This window comes from Eretmochelys imbricata, chromosome 1, assembly GCF_965152235.1.
Source record: "Eretmochelys imbricata isolate rEreImb1 chromosome 1, rEreImb1.hap1, whole genome shotgun sequence".
Taxonomy (NCBI): Eukaryota; Metazoa; Chordata; order Testudines; family Cheloniidae; genus Eretmochelys; species Eretmochelys imbricata.
The window spans coordinates 309,868,772-309,892,890 of NC_135572.1; the positions used below are offsets into that span (position 1 = coordinate 309,868,772).

The following is a 24,119-nucleotide window of genomic DNA, read 5'->3' on the forward strand; positions in this document are numbered from 1 at the left end:
AGGTGAAGTGTGATGTCATTGTCCCTTATTTAATACTCTCCTCTAGGTACTGGAAAGATCCTTACTGTTTCATGGGGTTTAGGCAGACCCATTGTGTACCTTCTTGAGCAACTGTCTTTCATGTGAATTGTAAATTTCTTGTTTATAACACCCCTGCCAGTGAATGGCCAATGATGGTAGCTTAACACCTGGCTGGGCATTGGTCACCTCTGATGCAAATAATCAAGTTACACTAAGAAAATACCCTGACTCTGCATCATCAGATTCTCTTCTGATGGGAAACTTACCTAGAAGATCAAAAATCTACTACTGCTTGGCAAAGGGTAAAGGACAATATTAATGGAATTGGAAATGTGAAGAAAATTTGAAGAGGTAATCTGAAGAAGTAATTTGCTGTGCATTGTTCCAGTGGTTCAATCTGGAGGTTAACAATAATGGAAAATTGGGATTGTGTTGAAATGGAGTAATTGTATTAGATTATAAATGTTTAGGAAATAAATTTATTGCTTAGTTGTCCTGTAAGGTGCAGGCTGTATTTTTTATTCTTTTGGTTCCAGATTAAAAACAACAGAAAAATCCCACATCATCAAAGGATGGATCTCCTCTTACCACTTACACGACAGGGACTGGAACAGCATAGAGATTACCATTTCCAAATACAATGTACACTATAAACAAACAGAATACTTCATGGAATAGGTTGAATTTTGAATGATTTGGTGTTTATATATGTGTCAATCCTACATTAAAAATTATAGTTTGGCCAGCCTGCTTATTTGCTTTATTTCATACATTGCTGTTCTTAACGTATCGGGCAGAGGAGAGGCTGGCAGTCAGGAAGGGAAACTTGTCTACCTTGAAACTTTATTGTCAGAGGAACAGAGAAAATAAGGCGGGGCTATAAATAAAGGTAAAATCCTAGCAGTGAAGGATTGTGTGTTGTTAGGGAATTCCCATTCTCAGGAACCAGCAAATGCAGGGAAATTTTTAAATGCCCCAAAGAATCTTTTGTCCCCATTCACCCCCAGAGTACAGCAGAAAATGTCAAGGAGATTTCTAAATTGCTAGAATTTTCAAGCGATAACTCTCCTCAGTTAAAAACCGGTTATCCTAATCCACAAGGTGGAAAACTGAGTATCACCTAAGAAAGAACAGTTAGTATAGACCGGTAGGGGTTCTCAAGCCTTTTTCATAGTTGAGGCCAATTTCATGAGAGGAGAACGTTCCTTGACATGGAAAAATCAATTTGAAAGTATTTGATTCCTGGGGGGGATTCTGCAGGATTGTGCGCCCCCAGAAACAACAACCCCCCCACCCCCACCCCCGCATTCCTGTGCTTTCCTGTGGAAAATGGCAGGGAAGCAAAGGGAAGTCACGCCGGGGTGTGTCTGTGTGTGGAGGACTGAGACGACGACCATAGGTGCGTTTTTTGGGAGGGGGGTCACATGGGCTAAAGGAGGCTGCCTCTCTGCTCCACTGCCTCTGCAGCTGAATGCTGCCTCCTGGGTCCTAGTGCCAGCTGTTCTCCCCTTCTGCGTGCTGGGAGCCTTCCTGCTTTCTGTGCAACAGAGAGTGCCTGCGATGGGGCTGGGTAAGGGGGCTGGGGGAAGTGAGGGAAGGGGGGTGAGGGGATGGGGGAAGAGGCAGTGGGGGAAGGAAGGGGGTGGAATAGGGCAGGGGAAGGGGAATGTGGGAGTGACGGGAGGGGGATGGAGAAGAAAAGGGGATAGGGAAATTGTGGGAGGAAGTGGGAGCCCGGCATGCGGCATCCCCTTGACAGCAGCTGGGGCTTCCCTGCTAAGCAGGCCCCTTGAACCCTCACCCTGACAAGCCCTATCGCCCTACACCTGGACCCCTCTGACGAGCCCACCACACCCAGACCCCCATCCCACCGATCCCCAACCAGCTGCACCTGGACCCCCACCCCATCAAGCCTCAGTGCCCCAGCACCCAGACCCCCCTGCTGAGCCTCAACCACCTTCACCTGGGTCCCCTCCAGCGTACCATTGTCCCTGCACCTGGAACCCCACAATGAGATCCTATGCATCCAGATCTCCCACTGAGCCACCTGCACCCAGATTGCCCCACACAGAAACCTCTCACCCCACACCTGGATCCCCCCCCACACTAATCCCCTCCACACTTGGATCCTTCTGGGCTGAGCCTGCCCACCCATACCTGGTGCACCTGGCACAGAGGGGCAAGGCCCCAGGGTGTTTCTGGGGCAGGCCCAGCCCTTGCACTGTGTCAGGGTCAGGTGCAGCCTCACTGTCGAGTTCCCGTACCAGGGGGGCTTTAGGGTGATCTCCCACCTCAATGCAGTCAGTGGCCTGTGCTCCCCCCTGCCAAGCTGTGGCCACATTTATTTATTGACAAATAAAATATGCAGAATTTTTCAGAATTTGAAAACATTGGTGCACATAATTTTTATTATTTTTTTTTTTTTGGTGCAGAATTCCCTCAGGAACAGTATTTGATGTAGGTTTAGCTGTCTTATAATGCAATTTAGCACCTGGAAACAAGGAGGAGAGCCAGCACAAGCCTTCAATGCGTGATTGCTGGTTGTTGTTACAGTTCACAATGTGTGGGAATTATTGTATTCCCAGCTCCTGCTAGACAATCATAGAGCAGCAGTTTCTATGGAGGCTTCTTTCATCCTCATCTGGACAGAAAGGTGTGATTTGTTTTTAAGAGGAAGATGTTGCTGCCATCATTGTGTCTTTGTCACCTTGAGATTATACCATGCAAGGTACTGTTTATTGGGTTACACCTCAGATCAAAGAAGACCCAGAAGCTGGTGTTCAGCAGTCCACCCATGAAGTGGCATGTCTTGCCAGGAACAAATGACAACAGTGCTTCACAATTTACACCGGCTGCCTATTTATTCATTTAAAGTATTGGTTTTTGTCTATAAAGTCCTAAATGATTTGGGATCTGTCTACCTTTCCTGGTGCAGTACTTAATGGCTGAAACAGCAGGGTGCTCAGGTGGTAGTCCCCACCTTATAGAACAGAAAGAACTGTTATCTGGGTACTTCTGTGAAGGGCCATAAAGGGCGTGTGCAAAAATTTAACTTTGACCTCTTTGTGGGAGGTACCTTCTGAGCCTCCCCCAGTGTTGGATCATATTAAAGAAGTTCTGTATTAAAATCACAAATGAGTTTGATTCCCCATAGTTTAAATTCCAGGGTATTACTAATTAAGAGGTCTCTTGGTTTTTGGTACTGTTTCTCTCCCTCTATGTGTGAAACTTGCAAGCTGCTAATTGCGTTAGTACATTCTAAGACAGAGTCTGTTCTCAAAGCAATTCACACAGAGAGAGACTCAAAGCAATACTCTGTAACAACAGAAACAGCACCCAGAGACTCCCTGCCCTTTTGTTGTATTAACAATTGTGATTAAAATAAAGATAGAGGATGTATGTGGATGGATGCTTGGTGTGGATAATAACTGAATGATCAGGGAGGTGCCAGCCTAAGAATCCAGTGTTCATCGGCTGAAGAAGGCGTCAAGTGGAAATAACCAGAGGACCCCCGGAGGGCAGACTGGAATCCACCCAACAGCCTCAAGAATGGGAGAACCAAAGAACAAGATAACATCTAGCAGCACAGAGCCATCAGGAATGTGCTATCTGCTGATTGATTCAGCAACAGCATGATGAATCAATTCCCATAGACTGGCATAGGAAGAAATTCCTATAAAAATGGACTCTAGAAAGTGAGAACTTTGGGGTCTGATTCTGCAAACCAACTTCCAGGAGCATCAGATGAGCATCTGACAAGGCCCTGCTCCCTCCTCATGTCCAGGCCACCTGGCCAGTGGCTTGGCATGAGCAACTCTAAGGTTGGTAACTATGATAACAACCTTGCAGAACCTGTGTATGTGTGTGTGTATGAATGCGTGAATAAATATGAAATTGAATGGAATGTTATAGCTATAACTAACTGCTTACTATGATTCTTTCTGTATTCACAATAAATGTGATATTTTGACTTTTCCCCTTTAATAAGATCCTGCTGGTTTTTATTTTATTGGTAGAACACCAGGCCCCAACAGGGAGCTCCATCTTCCTTTCCCCTGCCTTGGCCCAGCAGGAGCTTGCTTTCCTCCACCACCCCCTGCGACTCTGGGCCAGGAGGAGCTCTCTCTCCCTTCTCCTGCAGCCCCCTGCAACCCTGGGGCCAGAGGAGTTCTATGCCTCCAGTGATTATTAGGGGGCTGTGCCCCTGCTTGCCCCCCCTTGTGCATGCCCCTGAGGCCATCAACTTTGGATCCTAGTCAGTGGTGCAAGTAGAAACAATTTCTTGACAGTTCTGCACTCATGGGGGGGGCGGAACACTAGGACAGGGGCACGTGACCTCCCAATGTGACTCCTCCCCGCCCCCAGCCCAGTGGCCTCTTTCTCCCCAAATATGTAGTATTCAGTCTGTTTATATGGAATATTGGAGTTGGGTGAGGAGCCATTTCAGCATATGTATGACTTACTAAAAGACAAATTTTAAGTAGAAGTGTATCCTAAACTGCTTTATGGTATTGTATCCAAACATTGCATTTCAATGGGAGATTCAGCTTCCTTAATAGGTACAGAACAGACTCCTGAAACTCTTACCAGTCTACAAACATGGTCCATAGTCATCCAAATAGTCCCATTGTCTTCAATGGAATTGATCAAATGGTTAAGGGTTTACAGGATTAGGTTCCAAGTTTGTAAATTGTTCTGGAAGAAACTGACAATGCCTGAGCTGTCAGACCAGAAGAAGCTTCATTCGAATAAAGGTGGGCAGATGTGTGATAAGTCTTAGCTCTGTTGCTAAGATGAGGAACATGTTTTCAGCAAAGTTCTTGGCAAATTCCTGAGGCAGCTGGTTTAAGGCCGTCAGTGTCTGGCATTATAATCTTCACTTATAGTTCTCTCACCCACAAAGCTAGAAAATAAGGCATTTTGGGTTTTTTTGTTTTGCTGCTCCAGTTCCAGTTAACAAAATGCATGTGTCAGGGTTCCCTTCCCACTCTGAACTCTGGGGTACAGATGTGGGGACCCGCATGAAAGACCCCCTAAGCTTAATTCTACCAGTTTAGGTTAAAAACTTCCCCAAGGCACAAATTATTCCTTGTCCTTGAATGGTATCGCTGCCACCACCAAGTGAACTAGACAAAGATTCAGAAAAAGGATCACTTGAAGTTCCTGGTTCCCCAAAATGACCTCCCCGCCACGCCCCTTCACCCCTTTTCCTGGGGAGGCTTGAGAATAATATACCAACCAAATAGGAAACCAAGGTGAACACAGACCAGACTAAAAACCAGTCAGATTCTTAAAAACAGAACTTTATTATAAAGAAAAAAGTAAAAGAAGCACCTCTGTAAAATCAGGATGGAAGGTAATTTTACAGGGTAATAAGATTTAAAACACAGAGGATTCCCCTCTTGGCAAACCTTTAAAGTTACCAAAAAACAGGAATAAACCTCCCTCTTGGCATAGGGAAAATTCACAAGCTAAAACAAAAGATAATCTAACACCTTTCCTTCTTATTACTTACAATCTGTAATCTTAGATGCTTATTTCAGGTAGGGTTTTAGGAAATGTGTTTTTCCTGCCCTGGTCTCTCTTTGTTCCAGAGAGAACAACAAAAGACCACGCAAACAAAACCTCCCCCCACAGATTTGAAAGGATCTTCTTCCCTTATTGGTCCTTTTGGTCAGGTGCCAACCAGGTTATGTGAGCTTCTTAACTCCTTACAGGTAAAGGAGGGATTTTATGCTACCCTTAGCTGTATGTTTATGACAGCATGTTAGACTAGTTTGCCTGTAAAGAAGAATTCTGTGTTCACTGGGAACAACACCTGACTTCTAACAGAATGCAAAACTGGGCTGACATCAGAATCCAAACATCCTCTGGTCAGTGCAAGCAGAGGCATTCCTCTAATGATTTGGACTTGATGTGATGCAGTATGGATGTCATGGATAATTCAGACTAATGTGGGGAAACAGAAACAAAACCACTTGTGAGGTGAGTCCCTTCTCTTCATGTGTCAGTATATTTATGTCTGCATATATAATTTTCACTCCATGCACCTGAAGAAGTGTGGTTTTTACCCACGAAAGCTTATGGTCAAATAAATCTGTTAGTCTTTAAGGTGCCACTGGACTCGTTGTTTTTGAGAATCAAAAACACTGTTTAAACACCTTCTGTCCCACCCCTCCCTCCTTGAGGACTCCTGACCAAGGTAACAGCACAATACATATGCTAACAAACTTAAACAAAGCCTTTGTTTAAGTTTGTTAGCATATGCATTGTGCTGTTAAATCCATATAAAGAATGAATGCCCTTCCTAGCCATGTTCTGCTCCTTTAAGGAGCAGAGCGCAACCCCCACCCCCACCCACCAGCTCCAGGGGGCGGGCCTAGCTCCAAGTCTTTCTGGTACCCCATACCAGCTAAAAATTTCTTGCCGATACTGAATTCTGGAGGGTACCACCCTACTTGCACTCCTGATCATAGTCCTGCCCCCACCCCAGGGCTGGAAATAGCACAAATCTATTAGCCATTCAGGATATGCTGAAAGGCCTGTTTATTCAGGTTTCTGGGAAGGTGTGTGTGTGTGGGGGGTGGGGGGATATCTTTGGATATTTTTGGTTGGTTGGTTGGCTTGGTTTTGGGGTGAGGAGTAGTGACTGGATCCGTTATTTTATGTGACTATTTTTAATTTATGGCAAAAGATCCTAGAACCTACAATAGTCATCTTTTTGTGTATTATAATTCTGAATAAATAATGTTCAGAGTTTCTGGCAGCTGTATGAAAACACAGGGTCTGTGCAGATGGCCCTTGCCTCTGGTAGCTCTCCTAAGATCTATATGGATATTGGCATTCTAAAACCCACCTTGTCACTTCTGTAGAGAAGGGAGAGGGAGGGGAAACCCTCTGTCAGCCACCATTGCAAGATAGCACTGAAACCCTGTGCGAGCAAACAGCATCCCTGCTCCTGCATAGAGCTATAACTCGTTGATATAGAGGATGCACCAGACACCAAGGTTTGGAAAATGAAAGAAGGGATCAGAAAACTTCATGTTTACCTGACCCCAGACCAGAGGCCCAAACATGTCAGTGGTACATAGTTTACAAAGCTATTGTGGAAGTTGACAGGAAAATGGACCAAATATGATGATGTGGGAAAATATCTTTATGGGTTTTTAAAGTAGAAACATTGTGTCCTAAAACTGGTGATGAATCACTAAAGACTTTTACATTTGTAAATGATGTTGGTAAGTGCTTACAGTTTTGTTGCAATTTTTTATGACACTATACTTTGTTCTGGGAGATTCCTAATTTTCTTAGGACATTTTCTATGGTAGAATCTTATTCAGTTAATTAATATTAAATAGGAGAAACCTGCTGCTCTGTACAAAGGCATGACTGGAGGCATCATGATTCTGCTATTCTGGTGGAATATTAATGTGCTTTTTCTGATGGAGTCTATAGTTCCTAGACTCTCCAATATGGATCACTGACTTAATATCTTATTTTTACTCTAGAGAAGGAGGGGGGTGTGACATTCCCCTGGTGTTATCCGGACCAGTGATCTGCTAGGTCACTCCAATCCTCGACTTTGGGAACCAGCCTTACCCTGCATTGCTGTGAGAACCCCCACTCCTGGGTTGTTCCTGCACAGCCTCTAGCATGTAAGCTGCTCCCAGCCAGACGCTGCTTCGATTGTGCAACTGAATGACACTAGCCAATATCTCCGGTCCAAGACACAACCCTAGGAACCTCTGTCTTGCAGTATTCAGTTATGCCCGCTGGACACTGCAAGCTTATATGAGTTTGTCAGTTTAACAAAGGAATTGATATGTACCAGGCTTGTTATCCCAAGGGGAATCTTGAACACCCTTCAAACCAAATGCACTATTTCAGGGTAGAATAAACAAACAAATTTATTAAATATAAAAGATAGATTTTAAATGACTATAAGTCAAAGCACAAAAAGTCGGATTTGGTCAAATGAAATAAAAGCAAAACGCATTCTAAGCTGATCTTAACACTTTCAGTGCCCTTACAAACTTAGATGCTTCTCACCACAGATTAGCTGGTTGCCCTTCAGCCAGGCTCTCTGCTTCGATCAGCGCTTCAATCGGTTGGTGGTGGTGGTGTCCGTAGATGTAGGTGGAAGACACAGGAAGAGCATGGCACACTTCTATCCCTTTTATCATGTTCTTTCTTCCCTCCTGGCATTGCCATCCCCCTTCAGAGTCAGGTGACATTACCTCATCATAGTCCCAAACTGACCAAAGGAAGGGGGGGTGACTCACTCGAGGATCCAACAGCTCCTTTGTTGCTGCTTAGGACAGTGTCCTTTGTTCCTGTGAGGCTGGGCTGGGTTTGTCCCATACATGCCCTGAGGAGGTGTGAACTGCACTTCTGCTCTTGGAGAGTTTTTGCCTGTGCTTGTTTTAAGCCATGGGGACACATTTTCATCCTCATAACTATATACATGAAATTACAACCAATAACATTACTATAACATTACTATAACAACAATGATCAGTGCATCATGAGCCTTCCAAAGACACCCAACATGACAAACTTTGCATTGGATACCACACAATCATATTATAAGGACGAACATGGGGATATAGGGTGTTCCCCAAAGTACACAGTGTCACAGGGGGAAAGGCTGCAGAATGTTGATTGTAGATGGGCAATGTTAACTAGGTGAGTTGCATGGCTTAAAATGTGATTTAGTGCCTAGATGTGATTTTTTTTATTTGTCCAGGATCTTCAGGTTAACCTTATTTTCATAATCCTAAGCTATGCTTTTGTGATAAATGCTCTTTCAAGTGTACACTTTACAACACCAAGTCTCATCAAAGACCTCTAGCTATAAAATTTATTTACTGAGATTAATGAATTCTACCAATCAACAGATCTGTAGGTGCACACAGAATTGAAGAATACAATCAAATTTATCTCCTCAGTAATGTTTTACATTAGTTAATTGATTATTTTCTAAAAGCTACTGTTCTTAGGAACAGAAAGGGCTTCCTAGTATGCTTCATCCTCAGTTGGTAAGATAAGGATATAAGAACTCTTGTTCCAATTAATTTATCCCTTTTGCTCAGGTACTGGAAGTATTGATCACAGAGTATTGCATAATACACCGGTTTTCCTTGCTTCCCTTCATTCTGTACAGGAGCAATGTGAGCAGATTAGGTTAAAGCATAATTCAAAGCACCAGGTAATAACTTTTATTCAGTATGCTAAATTATAGTTCAGGCCTTTGAGTCTCTGTTAACCACAGTATAACTTTTTTTTCTTTTTACTTAATCACCTCTTCAGTCACTGGGGCATCAAACAGGGTGTAATTACTGCCTATCAGCTTTGCTCCAAGGCAAATTGCTTCCATGTCCTACAAAGACCTGCCTATGTGCTCTCAAGCTCTACATTACAATTTGGGGCAAAGGTGACACTCCTGCATCTTCTACCTTTGATGCAGGCACCACAATTTTCATCTTAAAGGTAGTTGCTGTATTTAAGTGCTCACTTTTTGATTAACTCCATTTGAACTACCTCATTTGTAGGCAATTCTAGTTCCCGTCTGTGGACAGGAAAATTACAGCTAAAATGAAGATTATTCTTCACACAATGACACTAAATTTCCACATACTCTGGCGTAAGTTTGAATGAACTGTATTCTGCCAATTGTCTGGACTGGTTTCCTGCCTTGTAACCTAAGTGGATTTAGTTTAGTGTTGGCTTGTTGTGTATTATAACTGCTGGTCTGACAAACTGAAGTTTGCGCAGCTACTCTTGTGCTTAAAGTTAAGCAGGTGAGTGTTTGCAGGCTTGGGGCCTAAATTTGTAAGTGGTCAGTTCCTAGTTGGCTCTGGCTTATTTTTTTTGTCCGCCGACAACATGGTTAATATTTGATCAGCAATCATGGCAGGTAACTGTGTTTTGCTGTAGCTACTGACGTAGTATAACACAACATTGTCTTTATGTAACTGGTTTTACACTCTTTTTTTGTCCCCCGTGTGTACAGGATGCTCCGTGAAACCAAATTGGCCAGTTCTGCAGCTCTGTGTAGCAGACTGTCCAAAAGCACAGTCCCATGTGCTATTGCTGCTGCTCTGAGTGCTGGTGAGTCCTCTTAGCACTCTCTCCCCCATTCCGACAATATGGGATAGCCACCTACATTGCCCCTAATTGCACAGATAGAAACACAATTAGCCAAGTGAGTGTGGATGCGCAAGCGTGCTTGACACATGATTTTTGTAACCAGGTCACATGAGAGCATCACAAACTAAAAACAAAAACAGGGTTATGCTTTCAGTCAAGACAGGGCAGAACCGGTCAACTCTGCACCAAGATATACAATTAACAATCCGAAACCAGAAAATGAAACTTACTTGCCTGAGAAATTATCCCCTACAAAGTAGATAAAAGTGTGCAGCTGCTCTTGGGGGAACCAATGGCAGTACCACACATAATTATACTATGTTGCCAGGAAGGAGAGGATTGATGCTAGAAAACACTGGAGAAGCAGATCCATATAGCATTCTAACATCTTGGTTTCCTGATTTTAAAGAGATATTGATCTATGTGTGTGTTCATGCTGGAGACAGAACCATGTAAATAAAGTAATTTTGAGACATTTGTGACTAAGACCCAGGTCCACAAAAGGACTTAGGTGCCTTTCTCACACGTTAGGCACCTAAATCTCCCAAATTTAGGTACCACTGAGTTCCTCAAAACCCCTGCTGTCTAACTCTAGAGGTGCCAAAAATCCCTCAGTGCCTACATTTTTGTTGTAAAATTCCCCTAGCTGCTAAATTCTGCCACTGGGCATGCACACAGTGACTTGGTAGAGAGGCCTGGGTGCCTGTCTCACACCTAGGCCCCAGTGGGATGCTCAAACCAAGGTGTTCCCCTGCCTAGCTTGCCTGATCCAGTAAACATTTTCAAAGCACACCTGCCTAACTCCATACAAAACAGCTGGTGGGGGGAGGCGGCGGCAGCACCTGCCTTCTTTATAATCTCTAGCTCTATAGTTAGGGCATTCAGCTGGGAGACCAAAGTTCAAATTCTCTCTCTGCCTGATGAGAAGGGATTTGAACATGAGTTTCTCATCTCTCAGCAGAGTGCCTTTACCACTGGACTATAGAATCATCCTCGTTGGCCAAATGCATATGTAATTATTTATACAAAGTGCAACAACTTCAAGAGGAAAGGTTGAGAGCCACCTGTATCAGAAGATCCCACCTTCCTGTAGTTAGGGCACTCCTGTGAGGAGGAAACCCACATTCAAATCCCTTGTCATCAGACAGGGAGGAAATTAAACCAGGGTCTCCCAACATCCCACATTAGTGCCCTAGCTACTGGGATAAAAGTTATAAGGAAAGCTGCCACCTCCTGGCCATTTTGTGCAGGACTTTGCATGCATCACCACCATTCCTACAAGAAACAGCTTAGGTGACGGATTCAAGGAGAGGGTTCTTGGCTGTGGATCCCAAGCAAAGATATGTGTGTCCCTCTCATCCAGATTTAAGTTCCTACCTCTCTGGGAAAGGCAGGGCTGAGGACACACCACCCCTCTCCTTGGCATCTGCTATTGGCTAGCTTCGGCAGTTCCCACCTAATGTGTTGGCTTTTATGGATCCCATTCTTAGTTGCCTATCTTTCCCCAGGCTGCTACTCTGAAACCTATCTTTTCCCAGGCATTACATAGAGAGCCTAGGCACCTAAATCAGGGTTTATGGACTCCACTGGGTGGCTAGGTGCCAAAACGTTATGCATTGCAATTCCTAAGTCCCTGTGTGGTTTTGGGCCCAAGTGAGTGTCAATAGCTAATGTGGAAATATAAAACAAATCAGCTAATGCTAATTTTGTAACATTTAAGATCTAAATTATCCAGACCACCTAAGTGGTATGTGTACAATACTGAGGCACAAATTCAAATATATATGTGTAAAAATAAAAACATAAAAAAGCTAAGACATCCCAGACCTGTATGTCTAAAACTCAGTAAGCACAAGGGCACATTCTGAAATGATGCATCCATGTTTATATAACTTATAAATTGATTTAATTTTAAATGTTTGGGAAGTAGCTCAGATCCTGCTGTGAGGAATGCCACATGTAGATAGGCATCTAAGTCACGTGAACTTTGATATTTTGAAAAATGAAAATGGCCAAGATATCTACCCTTGAAAAGCAGCCAATATATATGTACATTACCTTCTTTTCATATGGATTATTAATATTGTACCAGTTCTTTAGAAAGCATGATTGGATATAAGGAGAAAAGAAGACCTGAGACAGCCACAGTTTAAGGAAACGCCTACAAACAATTTAAAAGACAATCTTATTTGGCCACTTTTTAAACTCATTTGTAACCTCATGGCATATAAAACTATGAACAACTTAATCATGCAGAGAAGTGATTGAAAAATATGGTTTTTCAGGTTTCTTTCTTTCTAAGGAAACACCCCAACAGCTAAGCAGCAGGGTGACTGAGTGGAGTCAGTCTGCCACTTCCCAATGAGACCAAGCAATAAACTTATGGCAGGAGTTAAATGCCAAATGAGAGAAGATGCAAAACATTCCAGATGAGAAATGTTCGTGGTCCAGACATCTAAGAGTTGGATCACATTCTTATTAAGTGAATGAATTTGATGGAAAATTGAAGCCATTGAAAAGAGATTGAAACATGTGGAAAAACACTATCCCATGACACACTGACTTGTAGTTTTTATAAAAACCTTCCTGAAGCAGATCAGATTGCTCCTGGGAGTCTTTTCTAACCCATCACCATGCTCAGTGTCAGGACCATAAGGACCACTCCTGACATGTGCACATACAAGTAAGATGAAGTGTGATTCTCAGCACTAAGCACAGATAATTCTCAAGCGCCCTGCACACCTATTCACTGAAGGCCAAATTTGTAAAGGTATTTAGGCACTTAAAGATGTAGACAGACACCTAGAGGGATTTTCAGAGTCACTACACACCTATTGTCAAATGAAGGCCTGCAGCTGATCTTGGGACTAGCTAGCTCTGTCTCCAACAGACTAATGAACGAAGACGAGTTACAACAGAATTGCCTGATTGGCTGAAGGAACCAGCAGGTGTTCTCTAAAGCCCAGCAGCAACAGGTCACTGGCTGCTGTTCAATGCTTATGCCTACAACTGTGATTACTCCTGTGCCTGTCTTGCTCCAGCCTTACTTCTACTTCATTCCTATTCTGCTCCTGATTCCACCTCTGACCCTTGGCTGTTGTTATGGGCTTCTGGTTGTTGACTTTAGACTCCAACTCTTGGCTCTGTCTCACCACTAGCTCAGACCGCACCCACAACCTGGCTGTTGACACTTATCCGCATGTTTAGGTGCCTAAATACCTTTTAAAATCTGGCCCTTACTACAAGTGGGCAGGATAAAAAGCACTCGGACAGAGGAGAATGAGTATGTCTAAGGAGAAATGGAATGAAGAAAAATTCTCATCTTGCTAAAGCAGCACTTACCCACATTTCTTTCTTAGGTCCTATACCTTTCACTAAGCAGGCATCTAGCACCAATGAGGGTGCTAGCATGGGAAGGGACTACATGTCACAGCTACATTGTAATGATCCCTTTTCGGGATGCAAAGTGGTACTGGGGAAGTTCCTGAAGCCTTCCCATTCTTTTGCATGCCTGTGCTGAGGCTTATGTTTCTGTGCTGCTCATTACTTTGTACCTTAGTCTAATATGGCAGGACTAAGGGATGTCTACAGTTCGAAATTATTTTGAAATTATTCTATTCGAATTTTCAGAAGCGATTTTATACATTCGGTCTTGCGTGTCCCCACTAAAGTGCGTGAATTCGGCGGAGTGCGTCCACAGTACTGAGGCTAGCATCGAATGTCAGAGCAGTGCACTGTGGGTAGCTATCCCACAGTTCCCACAGTCCCCGCAACCCATTGGAATTCTGGGTTAAGCTCCCAGTGCATGATGGGGCAAAAACATTCTCGCAAGTGTTTTTGGGTGTGTGTCGTCAGTCGCTCCTTCTGCCATGAAGGCTACGGCAGACAATCGTTTCGCGCCTTTTTGGCATGCAAACACCATACTGCTTTCAGCCGACGGTGCAGTACGGTGTACTGCTTCTCTCCTGGTACTATGAATCCACCTCCCATTTCCTCTCGTCTTTCTATGTAATCTCTATATAGAATCTTTCTCTTTCTCATCGACCGCTTCCGCTGCCAACTCTGCTCTGCCATTATGAACCGAGCAGCACAGCGTCTGCCGCCAACTCTGCTTTCCCGCTCTTGCCGTGCTACCGAGCTTCTCCATATTGTCTGTCCTGGGCTCCCACCTCCATGAAAGCTACAGAAGACAACCATTTCCCACCTTTTTTCGGCCATCGTGAACCGAACAGCACCTCTTCCGCTGCCAATATGCTCTCCTACGTTTTGTGCCCTTTTTCCAGGATTACCCATGCAGGCGCCATAGCGCAGCAAGCATGGAGCCAGCTCAGATCTCTGCTGCAGTTTTGACCATTGTAAATACCTCGCGCATTATCCAGCAGTATGTGCAGTACCTGCAAAACCGGGCGAGGAAGCGACGACAGTGAGATTACAAGAGTGATACAGACGTTCCTAGAAGCACGGCATGTGGCGACTGGGAGATCATTGTGGCGTTGGGCCAGGTTCATGTCGTGGAACACCAATTCTGGGCCCGGGAAACAAGCACAGACTGGTGGGAGTGCATAGTGGTGCAGGTATGGGATGGTCCCCAGTGGCTGAGAAACTTTCATATGCGTAGGGCTACTTTCATAGAACTTTGTGACTTACTGTCCCCTACCCTGAAGAGCAAAGACACCAAAATGAGAGCAGCCCCCACAGTTGAGAAGCGAGTGGCCACAGCCCTGTGGAAGCTTGCAATGCCCAACAGCTACTGGTCAGTCAGGAATCAGTTTGGAATGGGCAAATATACTGTGGGGGCTGCTGTGTTGAAAGTAGCCAACGCAATCATTGACCAGCTGCTATCAAGGGTAGTGACTTTGGGAAATGTGCAGACCATTGTGGATGGCTTTAATGCGCTGTGGTTCCCTAACTGCGACGGGGCGATAGACGGAACAGATATCCCTATCTTGGCCCGGAACACCAGGGAGGCCAGTACGTAAACTGCAAGGGGTACTTTTCCATGGTGCTGCAAGCACTGGTAGATCACAAGGGACGTTTCACTGACATCAACATGGGATGGCTGGGAAAGGTGCGTGACACTCGCATCTTCAGGAACTCTGGTCTGTTTGAACAGTTGCAGGAAGGGACTTACTTCCCAGACCAGAAAACTACTGTTGGGGATGTTGAAATTCCTATAGTTATCCTCGGGGACCCAGCCTACCCCTTAATGCCATAGCTCATAAAACTGTACACAGGCATCCTTGACAGTAGTAAGGAGCAGTTCAACTATAGGCTGAGCAAGTGCAGAATGGTGGTAGAATGTGCTTTTGGATGTTTGAAAGCATGCTGGCGCAGTTTGCTAACTCAGTTAGATCTCAGCACAACCAATATTCCAATTGTAATTGCTGCTTGTTGTGTGCTCCACAATATCTGTGAGAGTAAGGGGGAGACGTTTATGGTGGGGTGGAAGGTTGAGGCAACTCGCCTGGCGGCCAATTTCACACAGCCAGACAACAGGGCGCGCAGCACATCAGTGAAGCTTTGGAAGCCAGTTTCATGACTGGGCAGGGTATGGTGTGACAGTTGTGTTTGTTTCTCTTGAAGTTACCCGCCCACTATATATATGAAAGGAAATAAAGTCACAATTGTTTAAAAAACGTTCTTTATTATTTTATTACACAACACTTTGAGAGAAATCAGAAGGTAGACCGGGGAGGGGGGGTACTGGGGAAGGGGGGTGGAGGAGGAGGGAAAGACAAGTCCAGAAACCAAATCAAAATTTTGGATATGCCAACATTCTGCTGCTTGTGCAGTCCTCTGGGGTTGAGTGTGTGGGTCCCCATAGCCTCTCCCCCCGTGTTCTTGGCATCTGGGTGATGAGGCTATGGAACGTGGGGAGGACGGAGGGCAGTTATACAGGGGCTGCAGCAGCAGTCTGCGGTCTTTCTGCCTTTCCCGCATTAGATCCACCATACAGCGGAGCATGTCAGTTTACTCCCCCATGAGCTTGACCATAGCATCCTGCCTGCTCTCATCACGTGCGTCCCTCCTCTCTTCGTGTTCACTTAACGCTTTATGAGACTCCGCAATTGTTTGCCTCCATGCATTCAGCTGGTCCCTATCAGTGTAGGAGGACTGCATGAGCTCAGCGAACATGTCACCCTGAGTTTGTTTTTTCCGCCTTCTAATCTGGACCAGCCTCTGGGACGGAGTGGATAGGGGCCGCGTTGAAACATTTGCACCTGCAGGAGGAGGGTAGTATTTTAAAAGATACATTTTAGAGAACAAAGGGGACACTTTCTCAGTGAAACAGGCAATTCATAGTACACAGCACATGTTCTTTCTGTACAAGGTCACATTTTGCCTCTTATATTGAAGTGCCTGCCACTTTGGTGTAAGTAAGCCATCACACACAGCCGGGCAACAGAATTCAGCTTGCAGGCAGCCATGGTAAGCCCTAGGGGCACGTGGGGTTCTGCTGCTTCCGCATTCATTTCAATGCTTTCAAACTGCTAGGCCCCCTTTCCCATAGCAAGCAATGCCTGGTGAGTTTGCCATATAAAAGGAGGGCCTGCAGGCTCTCTGGGATGAAGAGAGCCCCCCCGCCCACCGCACACACACCCTGTGGCTCCGATGAGGCTCTGAGCAGGGATGAGCCCTTTAAACTAAATGCGAACAGCCCAGCACAGCTGGGTTTCCCTCCCACCCCCCTTTTCCGATCAGGCTCTCACTCACCAGAAGTCCCTTCTCCAGGGTTGTGGTCCAGGAGCCTGCATTGGGAGTGGGGGGAGGCTATTGGGTCCAGTGTTAAGAACAGTTCCTGGCTAGGGGGGAAAACGGATTCCCCATTTGCCACCTGTGCACTGTCGTCCTCCTCCGCCAATAACTCCTCCTCCTCGCTCCGTGCAACTCCCCCCTTGCAGGTGTCCATGGACAGTGGTGGGGTCACCCGCCATAATTGCATGCAGCTCACAGTAGAAGCGACATGTATGGGGCTGTGACCCAGAGCGCCAGTTGGCCTCCCTGTTTTTTTTGGTACGTTTGCCTGAGCTCCTTGATTTTTGCATGATTCTGCTCTGTGTCCCTGGAGTAGCCTCTTTCCGTCATGGCCCTGGAGACTTTAGTATATGTATTTGCATTTCTTTTTTTGGAATGTAGTTCTGCCATAACAGATTCGTCTGCCCAACATGCGATGAGATCCAGTACCTCCCGTTTGGACCATGCTGGAGCTCATCTGCGAATCCGGGACTGCGTGGTCTCTTGTGATGGTGGACTCTGTATGGTCGCCTGTGATGGTGGACTGTGCTGATGGTGACCAAACAGGAAATGAAATTTAAAAGTTCCCGGGGCTTTTACTGCCTACCTGGCTAGTGCATCAGAGTTGAGAGTGTTGTTCAGAGCGGTCACAAGGGAGCATGCTGGGATAGCTCCCAGAGGCCAATAACATCGAATTGCGTCCACAGTACCTGTAACCTGGAACTGCGATCTCGATTTTAGTGCTACTCTTTGCTGAGGTGGTGTACAGAAATCGGATTAAAGAGCCCTTTAAATTGGAAAAAACGGTTTGGTCGTGTGGACGGAATCAGTTTTAGTTTGAATTAACTCAGCTAATTCCGAAATAACCGCATACTGTAGACCAGGCCTAAGTCCTAAATGATAACTTTGCCTTTTAAAGTGTCACATGAGCAGCTCTCAAGGCTATAGGTACTGAAAAAAAAATGGTGGAGTACTTCAAATGCTTTATCACAACCTACCGACTTTTCGCCCCACAATTAAGTATTTTTCAATTTTGCAGCTGGGGTGGATAACTTGTAAATGTTTAGAAAAGTTATGCTCAGAATGGTGTGAATGAGTCATCATCATGCTTGTTAATAAAATGTCCTGAATGTGTTCTGGATCATATTATTAATACTGTGATATTAAAAGAAAAAAGATATGTAAAAGAATAATTACTCCAGATATTACCACTTTCGCTTCAAGCTGCTAACAATGTGGAGATAGAGGCAGTCAACAAATGGGGCACTTACACCTATTGCTCATATAACAAAACAAACTAGACAAAGAATATCCCTGTAATATTCCAACAGCATAAATTAAAAACACAATTTTTATGTAATAATGAACAATGATAGATTAAATTCTTCTAAGGAAACTCTGCATACTAACTCATTTTCTTCATGCTGGTTATTTATTAGACTGAGAAGTAATGATGGAACAGAGATAAACCTTCAGAATAACAGCTTAATTCTCCATTTCTTCACTGGAACATGGTAGTAATAGGGTTGCCAACTCTCCCAGTTTTGCCGGGACTCTCCCGGAATTGAGCTCTATCTCCTGCTACAGTCAATCTGGGAAATGTCAAAATGCTAAAAGTCTGGTGTTACAGCAGGGCTAAGGCAGGCTCCCTGCCTGCTCTGGTCTTGCACCGCTCCCGGAAGCAGCCCGCATGTCCCTGCGGCCCCTGGAGGGGGGGCAGTCCTGACTCTGCAGCTCCCGTTGGCTAGGAACTGCAGCCAGTGGGAGCTATGGGGGCGGTGCCTCTGGGCAGAAGCAGCACACAGAGACCCCCGTGGCTCCCTGCCTAGGAGCTGCTGCCAGAGGCATGTGCCAGTCACTTTCGGGAGCTGTCCAAGGTAAGTGCTGCCTGGCCGGAACCTGCACCTCTCACCCCTTCCCGCACTCCAACCCTCTGCCCCAGCCCAGAGCCCGCACCCCAACTCCCTCCCAGGGCCTGCACCCTTCATCCCCCTCCTGCACCCCAACCCCCTGCCCCAGCCCAGAGCCTGCACCCTGAACCCCCCCATACCCCAACCCCCTGCCCAAGCCTACAACCAAACTTCCTCCCAGAGCCCAGACCCTTGCCCCAGCCTGGTGAAAGTGAGTGAGGGTGAGTGAGTGATGGGTGGTGGTGGGGGGACTGAGTGAGGGGGCATGGTCTGGGAGCAGGGGTGGGGCCCAGGGCGTGGCCTCTGGGTAGCGGGCCGGGCAAGGGTGTTTGGGTTTGTGGGATGAGACAGTTATGGAAATTTAGGAAATGGTCTGCCAAAGCCCGCCTGATAAATAACAGCAAGGAGAGTCAGTCAATAACACATGTATTCCAATAATTTTGTTTTGCAAAGATTTAGAAAGAAGGAGTTTGGATGACGTGGGGCATTCATTGTTGCATAGGAATGTATCCTGCTTACGATGGTTTAGAAGAGCCTGGGACCCAGTCCTGTACTTCCGGGAAGGATGGTTTGAGTGAATATTTGGGGGGCTAGGGGAAGGAAGAGAAGAAGGAGGTTAACAACAACATTTGGATATTCCCGCCACGCTGTGGACAAGGCAGACCACAACGCTCAGCGGGAAGTGAGGGGGGGAGCGCAGGGCTCAAGCCAGCCGCGATTGCGGAGGTCGGCCAATGGAGGCGCCTTCCCGAGGCGATCAAGTGAATCCACCCTCGCTGCCCGGCGTTAGGAACCGCAGCCGCAGCAGCCCTGCCCTGGGGGAAAGGCCTTTCCGGCAAGTGACTGGCTCCCCCTCCCCCCCCGCCCCGAAGGAAGGAAACTCGCGGCATCCCCCCGCCAGTAACCCTGCCTGGCGGCTTTCAGCGGGGAGCGGCGCGGCGCGGGCGGCCCAGGCAGGGCGAGGAGCGCAGGGTGCGAGGCAGACTCGGGGTGAAACGCTCCCTGCTGCGGGGGGGCCCAGGTCAGCGGAGGCGGCGCGCGCTGGCCGGGGGGAGGAAGGGGCGGCCGCAGGGAGACCTCAGCGCAGCTCTCCCACAGCCCTGCGGTCCCGCCCTCCCGGTGCCATGGAAACGCGGCCCGTTGTGCTCAGCGCGGCGGGCCGCCTGGCGCCGCACTGGACTCTGCATGGCCCACGTCCGGCCGCCTTCCATGGCCTCGGCCAGGCCCTGCTCGCTCCCGCAAGTCGCCGCCTCGAGCCCCTCCGTTTCCTTCCCCTCTTCCTCGGCGGCGACGGTCCTAACCCGGGTGCGGGCGCGGGCCGAGGCGCAGCTGCTCTCCGCGATAGCCAGCGAGCGGGCCATGCGCTGGAGCGAGGTGACTCCGCCCGCCTCCGCCAGAGGGCGCTGGGCACGGGCCGGGCGGTTTGGGGGAACCCCCCACCCCAAGGCTAAGCAGCGCCCGGCTGGGTCGGGGCAGGATGGGAGACCGCCGGGGGGAGGGGTGTCTTATTCACATTAGCTATGCCGACTCCCTTAACTAGCCATCGTGTTCTTCATCCCAGCCACAGCAGGTAACCCAGTACTATGATAACTTGCTGTGGCACTAATTTGTGGCTCTTTGTGCTCTGAGGTAGTGCTCTCCTAGGCCTATGAGGTGGAGCCTGGTGTCCAGAGGAGCTGAGTTGAGCTTTGCACTCTGCAGTGCTTCTCATTTCTGACTCTCAAAAACTCCCAGAGTCTGATGCTGGCTTTTGGTCATTTTGCCATTTATGTTTTTTGCTTTCAGGTTGTTGCACATTACACAGCACTCTTGAAAACTTTGAGCAAAGAGGAACTTCCCAAAGACTTTGAGCCTGGTCCTTACTATTCACAACTGGTAATTTTAAAACCATTTCTCAAGTGACAAGCAGGATTGTCAGCTCTTGCCGTTTTATTACAAGTGTTCTAATAGATGGTCTATCTTCAAATCCCAGCTTTTGAAGTGATGTGATTATGTGAAAATCTCAGCTTTCATTTTTTAAAAAAAGTTTCTAACCGTCGCGTTTGCAGAGAAAATGGGAACCCTAAAGGCTCAATAAGCAGAAGGGAAATAAAAAGAACCACTAAAAAGAAACCTCATGACTTTTAATTAAATCACATGATTTTTGGAGACATTGCTCATGACTTTTGAACACTCAGGATTGACAGTACTGGACAAATGTTGTTTTACAAAATGATACAATGTCAGGCTGCAGTTCGGCAATCAGATCTTTGTGGATGGACCCTCGATATCACTAGGGCACTATATGTGTGCAAGGGTTCACCTGGATCTGGTTGCAGGATTGGAGCCTTCTTTTGGATAACACCAACATGTGAATGTATTATATTTTAAGAACATATAACTGAATTATATGTTTGATCCACATTTATCTGACTGGGTGCCAGGGAAGCTGAGAGAGCACACTGTCTGGTCAGATGAAAGAGAGAACCAGAGCTGTTAGCTTAATGATGCATGGTTGTGCTGGAGAGCACAAGGTAGTGGTGGAGAGCAGTGCTACTGGCAGTGTTGTCATCCCTGCCACGTTGACATGTTTGATGGGATGGGCCCTTTGTGCACCAGATAGAGTATTTGGGGGAGAGCTGGTTACAGCCTTCAAAAAGTGCAGTAATGTTCCCTCAAGTATCCCCGGCCACCACTGCTCAGGTGCTGCACCTCCCTCCCCCCCCCCCGCCCCCCATGCAGGTCTTCATAGGCATAGGATTAAATTCTGACCCCATTGAAGTAAATGGTAAAACTCCTAATGACTTCACTGTAGGGTTGCCAACTTTCTAATCGCACAAAACCGAACATCCTAGCCCCACCCTTTCGCCAAGGTCCCATCCCCTTCCCTGTCCCTTCCCCTAGGCCCCGTCTCCTGCTCACTACATTCCCCCTCCCTTGGTGGCTCCCTCTCCCCTACCCTCACTCACTTTCACTGGGCTGGGGCAGGGGGTTGGGGTGCGGGAGGGGGTGAGGGCTCTAACTCAGGGTGCAGGCTCTGGGATGGGGCCAGAAATGAGGGGTTCAGGGTGTGGGAGGGGCCAGTGGGAGTGCGGAGCTGTTGCTCGGGGCAGGGGCAGCATGTGGAGCCCCGTGGCCCTCTGCCTAGGAACTGGACCTTCTGGCTGCTTCTGGGGCACTGCGCAGTGCCAGAACAGGTAGGGATTAACCTGCCTTAGATCTGCAGCACTGCCGACCACACTTTTAATGGCCCGGTCGCTGGTGCTGACCAGAGCTACCAGTGTCCCTTTTCGACTGGGCTTTCCAGTCGAAAACTGGACACCTGGCAATCGTTCTTCACTGGGGCCAGAGTTTTACCATGATGTAGCCTTATTTGTCTGTAACATTGGCTCCAGTGTGCAGCTGCCATATGTTTCTTCATTGCAACTACAAATACTTGTCTTTAGAAATAAATTAATGCGTGTTGGTTATGCTGTTCAGTTGAGAATTAAATCATTTCCTCAGCCAGGCTTTAGAGACAGCTGCATCTGGCAGAATTTTAGGACAGAGACAATTTGCACCTGTTCTTACCTCTGCAGATTTACAACTGTGCCATTTTATTAATATGGGGCCTGCTTAGTTTTGTGTTGTTTGCAGTATTTTAAATTAATTTAGATGATCTACAAATATCTCTATTGTAGCTTATTAGAGGGACTACTGATTTTGTAATGTGAAATATTAATGATATTATAGTTCTCTTCTGGACAATGTATTTTAACGTTCCAGATAATTGTTGAAGGACGAGACCTTCAGCTGGTGTAAACTGGCATTTATTTCAATGGAGTTAAGCTAAGAATCTAGCCCAAAGTAAATAGTACCTAGGGAGTAGCAGAGGGAATAAATTTGAAATTATTTTAGAATACAAATATGTAAAATAACGATTGCCCAAGAGAAATGGTAAAAAAGCAGTTTCATTGGTTTGAAACAAATTAAAAACCGGTCCTAAACATGTTCAGAACCTCAGCAATACTAAAACTTCAATAATAATTTGAGATTCTCATTGTGTATTTCAGCTATTTGAAACCTATTATCATTTAGCTGTAGCTTTCCAAAGACAGAATCACCATCAGGAAGCAGTGCAAGAGCTTAATAAAGCAATAGATGTTGCATCTATCCCTAAGGTAAAACTGCAGTAGTATTTAAAGTATGTACATTACATAATGAGTGTTTTTATGTAAAAATTCAACCAATGATTAAATCAAAGGAGTGTGCTTTAAGATATACTGTCCTGTGTCTACCTTGTGGTTTTATTATGCTATATTTATTCTAAAGTGAATGACAGCTGCATCTTAGAGTCACAGCTACCGTACATCAAAATGAGATCATCCAGTATAATAAACACCACTGCATTTGGAGACTCAGATCAGACAGAGCCACAAATAATCCATTTTCTGAATATATTAGGTTATCTTATGCTTGCACATTGCATTAAGCATATTAGAAATTGACCTGTAAGACATCTTCGAATAAAATTAGAGGGTGTTTTAGGTAATGGGAGGGAGGAAGAAGCTGAAATTTCCCATTTCCTACCCCCACAACCTCCACTCATTAGTTTAATCCTGAGTGGTCACTATATTTGAAAATGAGGGATGGACCTTGACTGCTTCAAATGTTGGGACCCTTTATAATTATGAATCATTGATGTCATACCTACATCTAATGCCGTTTAAGTTAAGGACTTGATCCTATGGGTTCTGAACACTCCTGTGAGGTGTTATGCTGGAATATGTAGGCATTGAGGACGGTCACCACCTCACAGGATTGAGCTTTATAAAGACAAGTAACTGCTTTCCTAATTTTGATGTCTGAATTCCATTTCCTAATGACAATAGGACATTCTGGACCGGGTGACTAATGTGTTTCTGGGATAATTAGTCAAAGGGGGCTCAATCCTCAGCTCCTGATAACTTTGATGGAAATTGCAGCCCTCTCAGCCCCTTGCAGGAGACACTTAGCATTTATTGGGATCTGACCCTTGGTCTTTGACCTCGTGCTTTATATACTCTAAGGCATGTTATAATTGCACAGGAATCCACTGTTTGTCAAAGTTTATTAATTCATAATATTTTTAAAATAGACTGAGTTTAAAATCGCATGGAAAAAGCAGAAACTTTTTCTGTGAAATGATTGATTAAATTCTGCTCCATGTGATATATATGTACAATGTTCAGATTAATGTCTGAGATTTCATGCACACCCTAAAGTCTTTCCAATCTAGAAATTTTTAATTGGCAGGATAAATTGTATCTAAGGTAATAGGAAACAATCTTGCCATGCTAGTCATAA

At 45.8% G+C, this 24,119-nt stretch overlaps 1 protein-coding gene across 2 annotated transcripts in view; it reads left to right on the plus strand.

Moving 5' to 3' along the window:
• Positions 1–19,505: 19,505 nt before the first annotated feature.
• The window catches only part of LOC144259533 (uncharacterized), a 72,131-nt gene continuing 67,517 nt past the window's right edge, over positions 19,506–24,119 (plus strand). Inside the window, exons 1-3 of one of the 2 annotated variants that reach the window (XM_077807796.1) lie at positions 19,506–20,189; positions 20,601–20,690; positions 22,847–22,954. In XM_077807796.1, coding sequence (XP_077663922.1) covers positions 20,001–20,189; positions 20,601–20,690; positions 22,847–22,954 — 387 coding nt within the window. In that variant the 5' untranslated portion in view covers positions 19,506–20,000. The remainder of the gene's footprint in view (positions 20,190–20,600; positions 20,691–22,846; positions 22,955–24,119) is intronic. The other variant, XM_077807797.1, reaches the window with a different exon arrangement.